This window comes from Musca domestica, unplaced genomic scaffold (assembly GCF_030504385.1).
Source record: "Musca domestica strain aabys unplaced genomic scaffold, Musca_domestica.polishedcontigs.V.1.1 75, whole genome shotgun sequence".
Classification (NCBI taxonomy): domain Eukaryota; kingdom Metazoa; phylum Arthropoda; class Insecta; order Diptera; family Muscidae; genus Musca; species Musca domestica.
In genome coordinates, this window is record NW_026712393.1 from 944932 (window position 1) to 955494 (window position 10563).

General features: G+C 37.1%; 1 protein-coding gene across 1 annotated transcript; it reads right to left on the reverse strand.

Annotated features, from left to right (window-relative positions):
* Positions 1 to 4799: 4799 nt before the first annotated feature.
* Positions 4800 to 10125, reverse strand: LOC101887736 (elongator complex protein 4). The gene is made up of 5 exons (XM_059130455.1): positions 9981 to 10125; positions 7567 to 7808; positions 6567 to 7498; positions 5375 to 5609; positions 4800 to 5313 (listed from the first exon to the last, which is right to left on the reverse strand). The coding sequence occupies exons 2-5, from the start codon at positions 7679 to 7681 to the stop codon at positions 5219 to 5221; spliced, it is 1377 nt and encodes a 458-aa protein (XP_058986438.1). The 5' UTR covers positions 7682 to 7808; positions 9981 to 10125; the 3' UTR covers positions 4800 to 5218.
* Positions 10126 to 10563: the final 438 nt, after the last annotated feature.

The window sequence follows — 10563 nt, forward strand, 5'->3', positions numbered from 1 at the left end:
TGGTATAGCGCCCATATAACGGTACCTCCCAATATTCGGTATTTTGATGGTTTTTGCCACATTTTTTAACTGATTTGTCTAAAAATTGGTATTTGTAGGTCATAGTGGGTCCTAGTTCTTGTGGTGAAACATTGTATGTATAGGTCCACGTTTTGGTATATAATAACCATATAACGGTACCTCCCGATATTCGGTATTTTGATGATTTTTAACACATTTTTTCACGAATTTCTCTGAAAATTTGTAGTTGTAATTTATAATGGGTTCCAACTCCTTTGGCGAGACATTGGCGAGTCCACGATTTAGTATAGCCCCCATATAACGGTACCTCCCGATATTCGGCATTTTAATGGTTTTTGACACATTTCTAAGCGGATTTTTCTAGAAATTGATATTTCTTGGCCTTAATGGGTTCTAGCTCTTTGTAGAGGTCCACGTTTTTGTATAGCCCCATATAGCCGTATTTCCCGATATTCGGTATTTTGATGATTTTTGGCACATTTTCCCATGAATATGTCTAAAAATTGGTATATGTGGGTCATAATGGGCTCTAATGTTTCCTTTACCCTAAGGTGGAGGGTATTAAAAGTTTGGCCCGGCCGAACTTAATGTTTTTTTTACTTGTTTTTTTTTTCAGATATTAACTAACTTTGATGACTTTTTGCCATACAGGGTGAGATAAAAAACTGCAACAAAGTCAAAAGCCATAATTTTTATACCCTCATATATCATATGCCTAGAGAGGGTATATATTATTTGATACGGTCAAAACGTGCCTAGTGGAAATAACGGCTTTAGATCATAGGTCTCTTTGGACCAAATCCGTTCCAGGACATTTGGAGCCTATCTAGCGATATCCGTCCGTCTGTCTGTCTGGCTGGCTGGAGCACACTCTCGAAGGAGTATTCGAAGGGAGTATCCGATTTGAACCAAACTTGGTACATCGTAATATTATTGTCAAACTTAGATCTAGTTCGGAGATGGGCGATATTGGTCCACTCCTTCTGGTCTCCCCTACATGTCATGTCAAAATTTTCAAATAAAATAATTCACTGCACAGTAAGAGAAAGAATAATCCGATTTTGCTTCAACTTTGCAAATCCTAATATTTGCATCAGTGCTAGGTCAGGTGCGAAAATGGACAATATCTTTTCACTCCACCAAGTACCTCCCACACAAAGGGTACAATTTTGAATAATTATAACTCTTATAAAATATGAAATAAGTATCCGTTTGTCTTCAAATTACACACACCACAATATTTCTATTAACTAAAGGTCTGCTGTAAAGATAGAATATGTCGGTTCACTCCATCTAGTATCTCCCCCCGCATGAGGGCAAAATTTTAAATGTCTATTAAGCTCATAAAACGCGAAATTAACATCCGATTCACTTCAGACTTGGCACATCTCAATATTCCATCAACACAAGATCTGTTATAACGTTGTAGAAATCGGATCATTCCTTCTGGTACCTCACCCACAAAGGATCAAAGTTTTGAATAACCAAAACAATTATAAAATCCGAAGTAAGCATCCGGTTCTTTTCAAATTACATACATTACAGTATTTTTATTAAATCAATGTCTGTTGTGAAGATGGAATATATCGGTCCACTCCTTCTAGTACCTCCCCCACATGAGGGCAACATTTTAAATATCAATGAAGCTCATAAAACACGAAATTAACATCCGATTCCATTTAGACTTGGCACATCTCAATATTTCCATCAACACAAGATTCGTTATAAAGATGATAGAGATCGGACCATTTCTTCTGGTACCTCTCCCACATAGGGTTCGAGATTTTGAAAAACAAAACGTGCTTATTTCGTTTCCTTTATAAGCATCCAAATTTTACACACACAAACATTTTTGCTAACAGAAGATCTCTTGCGAATATTATATATATCTGCGAACCACTTCTGGTACCTCACCCACAAAGGGTCATAATTTTAAATATTTTTATCTGTCATAACTTGCGAAACAAGTCTGCGATTCTTTACAACTTGCTATCTAAATATTTCTCCTTACCAGAAGTCTGATATGAATATGAAAACTATCGGAATTTATGATTTCGCATAAAATTGCATATAAATGTTCGATTTCCTTCGAATTTTGCACATACCAATATTTTTATCTGTATTAGATGAAGTATGAAAACGGAATACTTCGGAATATTTCCACAGTTTCCAAAAATATTTATCAACTGCTTCGGAACCTCCCAAATAATGGGTCAACAGTTAGAATAATCATAACCTAAGGCTGGGGGTATACATCTGTCGGCAAAACCGACTGATACTGTTTGACTTGTTTTTAAACACCTTCGGTCGTGAATCTGAAGACAGCAAATTTAGATTATTCTTGCTCTATGTGAAGTAGAGCCTTTGTTACCACATGACATCCCCAAATACTGTGCCTGGGAGAAATTGATATTATGCACCCACACAGTTGATGGTGTCAACAAAAGCAGTCGCATCAACTCAATAGAATTTTTGTGTTGTTTTTGTCTCATTAAAAAATATCGCTGCCGCTCCGTGCGAGATATTTGATGATTTTGCAGAGGTCATCATAATTTGGTGACATTAGCTTCATCATCTTCGTCGTCATCATCAGGGGTTTGAATGAAAAATTAAATAAAAAACGTTGTTAATATTAAATTAAAATTTGAATTTTTTTATTTATAGATCGAATGGAGAGAGGAAAAACAATAAAGAGATAGTAGTTGATTGTTCATAAATTATATTTTGAGTTGAGTTCTCTTCACTGTTGTACGTTTAGTATATTTAATGATTTGAGAGGATCAAACTATAAAAAAAAACAATTGGGATCACATTTAGCATAGAAATTTGTAGTACTCTAAGAGGTTTGGTATTGGGGCTATAACGACCCACGTTTAGGGATAAATCCAAATGTAAGGGTACCTCCTAACATTCCGAATTTTGAAGGTTCTAGCTTTAACTTTCAACCAAATATTTGTAATAAGTAGCTAAGTTATCCCCTCGCAAATAATACAGGGTGAGATGAAAAAACTGCAACCAACTTCAGACTGCTGTCATTTCTAAGCCGTTAGCTGTTAAATTTATTCCAGTGATAGCTCATTATATTGTACAAGCGTACAAAAGCATTTTGGCGAGAATTTTCCAAGCGTGATAGTGTGATTTCTTTATACTTGGCTGGAAAACCACAAGTGGCTATCCTTAGAGCACTCCAGCATTTAAATGTGAATAAATATTTTGGGTCTCGTACCATCGCTCGTTACCGTGATACTGATAGCGTAGCCCGACGTCAAGGAAGTGGACCGAAGAAAACAGAAACATCAGTGGAAATGGCCACGTCGCAGTGGCCGAAAAATGGCTCGTAAGGTGAACATATCGCAATATTCCATTCGGCAAATATTGAAAAATTTGCTCGGGGTAAAACCATTAAAATTCCAAAAAATGCAAGAACTTACACCGCAACAGAAAGAAAATAAAATTAAAAGAGCTAAAGCGTTGCTTCGCTTGGCCGAAAGTGGTGAACTGCCGAATTTGGTTTTCTCAGATGAGAAAACATTCGTTGTCCAGCAGTTTGTAAACCAAAGGGCAAAATGATCGTGTTTACTTGCCAAAGAGGTCAGCTGAAAATGTGCACCTCAAGCGCTGGCCATGGTGATGATATGGGCCGCCATAGCAGCCGATGGTCGCTCTCCGTTCGTAGTAATCGATAAGTATCAGAATAGATGCCGAATATTACCGCAAAAATATTCTGGAGGGTGTATTAAAGCCTTGGGCACGAAAACATTTTGGCCGCAGACCTTGGACATTCCAACAGGACTCAGCACCATCGCACACTCCGCCCAAGAATGGTTACAAAATGAGGTTCCTCGCTTCATTTTCAGCGCACAATGGCCACCAAAATCTCCGGATACCATTCCGTTGAACTATTGTGTCTGAAGTATTTTGGAAAGCAAGGTTGGCAAGCAAGCGCTTCGCCGGGAGTGGGCCAAAATACCGCTGAGTAACATTGGGGCAGCGTGTGACGGTTTCATTGGCCGTTTGAAGGCCATAATTTGTGCCAAAGGTGACCAATTCGAACAAATCTAAACTTATTTTAAAATTTGATACTATTTCCGACATTTTTTGCTTTCATTCAATAAAATTTAAAAAAAAAGTTAAAAATTATGGCGTTTGACTTTGTTGTAGTTTTTTATCTCACCCTGTATTTCATTATGCGTCTTCTAATTATAATACGCTCCTATTTTGTATGTTTCAAAGGCATTTTTCAACCAACCCTGATATTCAGAAATTCGAACCGAACTAGGTTTACTTTTGCAGTTTAGGTTTTCATTTGATCAAAATTCATCTCAAAGAAAACTTTTAATATCGGCCCACGTTTAGACAACCTTCAGAACATGAAACATCTTCTTGTTCTTAGAGTTTGGAGTAGATGCCACAAATGATAGCCCCCTAAAGTGGGTATTTTTTAGATCCTATATTTTAAGGTCATTTTTAAGTGTCCTAAATTTTGGGCAACCAATATACAAAGTAGCTGTTCTCCAACGGTTAGGTCGGAAAATGCACAAACTGCTGTTGAAATATCTCTCTTGAAGTCAGAACATCTGTACTTTTCTCCAAGCATTTTAAACGCACTGCATACAACTCCCATACCGTGGTAGGTTTCAATATCCTTTCTTGTTTAGAATTTAATTGTGAAACCGTCATCCTGTATCTGTTTCTGGTTCCTGTGATATTTGGATTTCGTTACTGTTTTGTTCCTGCAAGATTTAAATGTTTTTCCTATGAGACAAATAAAAACCACATTTTTCATTTGTACAAATATTGGGCTTTTATTGGTATGAATTTAAATCAAATCGATAATGATATGAACACACTTTATAATTTACATAACTTTTTGTTTTTAAAATGAAGAGGGTCTCGCACAGGATCAACTCACATAATAAAACCAATCTAATGTACGACCAAATTGAAAATTACAACTAAAATATATGAATATGGTTTATGTTTTTTTTTAATATGCAAACAATGAATTCATTAAAATGGAACATATTCTCACACATGTCACTCTGTTTGTTAAAAAATTTATTTTGGTGATTTTCGTTTTAGTTCTTTTTATACAAAATATATGTGTTTTCGTTTTCTGTTTAGGCCGTTTTATTGGTTAACGTGTTGCTTGTACTTTTGTTTTTGTTATTATTTTGTTTTGTTTAATGCACTCTATTTAAAAATCCAACGAATTTTTAACATTTGGACTGATGTTACTGCCACAGCTTAATGTGGGCTTTTGATCCGCATCCTTGTTATCTTCTTGTAATTCTGTGTAAATAAAAAAATTTTGTTATTGAATGAAAAAATGTCATGGAATATGAGAACTTACCTGGAGGCAAATGTAGTTTTTCAATGACAAACTTTTTGCGTCTTAGTTTAAACGCCAAATCAGTAGTTTCAGGCATATAGGCACTTAATGTGTTAATGGCTGTTATTTTACGTAAATGAATCAGTCCATGGTATTCCTTGAAGGCGGGATTTGTTTCCTTATCCGATCCAGCAAAGGACTCGAGTTCAATGGCATAATCGACCAAGTTACGTATTTTTGAAACCAAGGATTCATCCTGTAATTGAAAGATAAAAGCTTAAATTAATATGAACAATACGATACAATCAAGAAGACTGTATGCAGAGTTAAAAAGTAAGTTTTAGATGCGGGTTGTGTTACAGTTTGAGACTTACTTAACATAAAAATAGACAAACTGATATGTGGGAAAACTACCGGCTTTTATATGAAGACCATCTAGTCTGACCTTCTAGGAGTAGACCATGTCTTCTGGCCTTCTATGAGAATACCATTTAGTTTGGCCTTCTATGAGTTAATCAACAGGTTTTCGATGAGGAGATCAGCAGGTCTTCAATGAGAAGACCATAAATTCTTCTATGAGAAAACCCTCAGGTCTTCTATGAGAAGACCATTAGGTCTTCTATGAGAAGACAATCAGGTCTTCTCTGAGAAGGCCATTAGGTCTTCTATGAGAAGATCATCAGGTCTTCTATGAGAATACTATCAGAGTTTATCTATGAGAAGACCATCGTGTGTTCTATGAGAAGACCATTAGGTCTATGTCTCTTTTTGAGAAAACCACTAGGTCTTCTTTTAGACGACCATCAAAACTTCTCTTGCCTACTTCAAGAAGATTTCCTAGTCTTCTATAAGACGGTCTCTGAGAAGACCATCAGGTCTTCTATAAGATGACCATCTGGTATTCGATGAGGTGACAACTTGGTCCTTAGTTTTTAGTTATTTCTAATGGTCTACCCATTTTCAACGCTGTTGTATGGTAAAATTTTGTGCGTTATAAGTACTACTAAATTTTTTTCCTGATCTTATACAATTGTGTGGGCCTGTTATTCAAACATATTTCAAAAATATAGGAAATTTGGATTGTTTAATCATTTTTAACGAATTCTATCCATTTTAATTCTATTGGTTATTAAATACGAAAGACCTCCTATTGTAAATAAAACAATGGTATATGAAGAAGAATTACTCCATCAAAATACAAAGTATTACTTACATATTTTGCAACCAAATGCATTGGCATTGTTATAAAACAAACCGACACCGATGAACGTACTGCCGCCCTCAAAATGGTTAAGAATTTTAACAAATCATTTCCATAGTTGTCATCATACCACATCGGTGAACCCAGCGAAGTGATGCAGACGCGACATAGACTTTTCTTTATTAGGAAACCACCCGAATGGAATTTGTCATCTCGCAATAGCTGTTGTACCTCTTTGAGTAGACTTAAATATTTGGAATTTTCAAATAGTTGGGTTTTTGTTGGTGCCTTACAAATTGGTGGTGGCGGTGTGGGCAACGATGATGATGTCTCTGTGGATCCCGTTGCATTTTTATCATCGGTGGTCGGATTTCCCGTATTTGAAGGATTTAGAGAATTGGAAGTGTTGTTGGCATTCTCTTGTTCCATTTCTTTGCTAGAATCCATAACGTACGTGGCATCACTGTCATTGTCGTACAAATTGGCGACTTCTTCTTCATCGTCGTCATCATCATCTTGATTGACAACAATCTCATTATCCAACGAATCGTCTGGCCATGTAACCGTATCGGCATTTTCGAACATGTTTACATCCATGTGTTCCATTAAATTGAAATGATGACCTATTTGTGTTTGTGTTTTTTCTGAATTAACCATGGGCAAATCATTGTAACGCCAGGCAATGCGTAATCCATTCTTGGTAGTATCCGGGTTTTCTTGAGCCTCAATTTGGGATTCAATTTTATCTTTTTCAATTTCATCCTCATTCAAGGGCTTGGGTAATTTTACAATGAAATAGTTGGGGCTGTCATCTAAGCTGCCAAGGAAAACGGTTTGCTTTGACACAATGCCCTCGGCCATAAAGTATTTGGCCAGCACTTTGGAATAGGTAACAAATTTGTCTTCTTCGATCAAACATATTGAACCGATGGGCAAACCACCACCTGTGGTAGGGAGAGAACAAAGAAATCATTAGAATGCAATTACTTTTATGTTTATGCCTCGAACTCACCCAGGATTACATCCAAAGACGGATTACCACTTGAGGTTATCACCTGACCTGTTTGAGGGCTGGTCCTTGTAAACGGTATTTGTTTTTGTACATTTCTTTTGCGAAAACTGGACATTATCTTTAGTATGTGATTTGCGGCCTTTTGATCTCTCGTGTGTTTTGTATGGTATGTTTATGGAAATATTTTTTTGTAAACAAATTTCTCGGCGATTTAATAAAACAGCATTGTATCAATTTCACAACTGTAAATTAAAAGTGTCAATTAGATTAGTAAAAACATGCTGTAATAAAATTGGGTAATATAGTTCACGGTAACCGATAATTAAATGTGCATGTAAGTGGCCTGCCTGCCTGTCTGTCTGTGGAACAGGAGATATCTACACGTTTTAGGGCTTAACTCTAGTTTAGTAAAAACTCTTCAATTTTTTCGAAAATTTTTTCAGTGGTAGGTATTTTAACCATGATCCCGGAAAACTATTTTTTTCTTGGGGGACGGACCTGGGACCCCAGATTTTTGACCCGAAAGTCCGGGTTCAAGACCCCGACTAGACCCGGATCCAATTACCCGATATTGACAATATGGGTATCGTTGGAAAGCTTATGAAAATACCTATCCAACAAGTGGTCACATGATGGGGTAAGATGTTACGGTTCGGAAGTTATAGTCAAATTATCGATTTTTTGGACCCGGATTTTTTATAAAACCCCCAAAAAGTCAAAAAAGGGTCCATTATGGGGGACAACAAAATTTATGCCAAATTATAGCTGACACTTCTACCTTTCCAAAATGCTACAATTTGTGCTAATACCTTCACTGAGTCCAGAGATATGGGTCTTTCCATCCGCATAACCCGATTCTTACCAGTTCATTAAAACTATGTTTTCAATAAAAAAAGGTATATTTTACGTAAGAATGAAATTCAGAAATCTTTGGTTCGCGTTAGCCGGTGTAGGACATACCCAGAGGAGAAAATCTCAAGCCCCGGCCGAAGGCCGGCTACTTACAAAAGGTATCCAATTTAGAAAACTTTGGTTCGCGTTAGCCGGTGTAGGACATACCCAGAGGAGAAAATCTCAAGCCCCGGCCGAAGGCCGGCTATTTAAAAAAAGTGTCAAATTTAGAAAACTTTGGTTCGCGTTAGCCGGTGTGGGACATACCCAGAGGAGAAAATCTCAAACCCCGGCCGAAGGCCGGCTATATGCAAAAAGTGTCAAATTTAGAAAACTTTGGTTCACGTTAGCCGGTTTAGGACATACCCAGAGGAGAAAATCTCAAGCCCCGGCCGAAGGCCGGCTACTTACAAAAGGTATCCAATTTAGAAAACTTTGGTTCGCGTTAGCCGGTGTAGGACATACCCAGAGGAGAAAATCTCAAGCCCCGGCCGAAGGCCTGCTATTTACAAAAAGTGCCGAAATTATGAACCTTTTGTTCGCGTTAGCCGGTGTCGGACATACCCATAGGTGAAAATCTCAAGCCCCGGCCGAAGGCCGGCTATTTACAAAAAGTGCCAAATTTAGAAAACTTTTGTTATTCCGGCGACTGCTACGCAAAATAAACACTTTTTTATTAAAAACATCATTTTAATGAACTGGTTAGAATCGGGTTATGCGGATGGAAAGACCCATATCTCTGGACCCGAAAAAGGTATTAGCACAAATTGTAGCATTTTGGAAAGGTAAGAGTGTCAGCTATAATTTGGAAACAATTTTGTTGACCCCCATAATGGGCCCTTTTTTGACTTTTTGGGGGTTTCATAAAAAATCCGGGTCCAAAAATCGATAATTTGACTATAACTTCCGAACCATGACAACTTACCTCTTCATGTGACCACTTGTTGGATAGGTATTTCCATAAGCTTTCAATCGATACCCATATTGTCTATATCGGGTAAGTGGATCCGGGTCCAGGCGGGGTCTTGATCCCGGACTTTCGGGTCAAAAATCTGGGGTCCCGGGTCCGTCCCCCAAGAAAAAAATAGTTTTCCGGGATCAGGGTAAAAATACCTACCTCTGGAAAAAATTTCGAAAAAATCTAAGAGTTTTTACTAAACTAGAGTTGTTCCCGTTTTAGTAACAATTTTGCTTTCAATTTCGCACTAAAGATTTATTCCGTGTTCCTCTTATCATTCTCACTCTTGAAAACAACCTGTACCGGCGAAAAATGTATATAATTCCCTGCAGATAGCGCTAGGAGTGGGCCGGACACTCTTCACATTTCAAATGACCATTATCACCCACAACATAATTGAAACGTAACAACGTAACGTACGCTCTACATAACGCAACTCTTAACGTATTGCACTAATCACATTCTGCCATAATAAATTTGCGAAATGGTGTGATTGGCAAATTTCTAATTTTGCAAACATTTTTCCGATTTAGTTTTCAATTATATTTGCATGCATTGGTCTTACCAACAAAACCAAACAACACAAAAAGACTCGCGGCCTTTGTTTTTCTTAAACTCTCACAGAACTTGGCAATTTACACGTTCAACCAACAAGACTTTGAGTAGGGGTATCTCAGTCGACTTTCGACTAGTGTTGTGTAGTTCATGCACGACCTAGTTCAATGGAGTGATTCACTAATAAGAATTAAGGAGACTGATGCTAGGAACACAATTGGAGCGAACGACGAATTTCGCCCTACGCGGCGACAAAATGAGCCGCGAAAATTCGTCGTATGGAACACAATACCGACGAAATTATAAAACAGCTGATGAAGTTGTTTACTTTTTGCTCATTTGTTGACTACAATGAATTAAACAAGAACACATAATTCTTTACGTTCTCTATTATAATTTCACTTATGTCCATCTTCTCTATTATAAATTCACTGATATCCATCTTCACTCAGGCGCAAGTACACAAATAAATAAACAAATTAATTATGTTTTTTTATACGAGTAACAGATAGTAGAGTGACCATAACAAATTTTAAAGAAAAAAGTAACTTTATTTACTAAAACACATAAAATTCGTACAAGTATGGCCACCT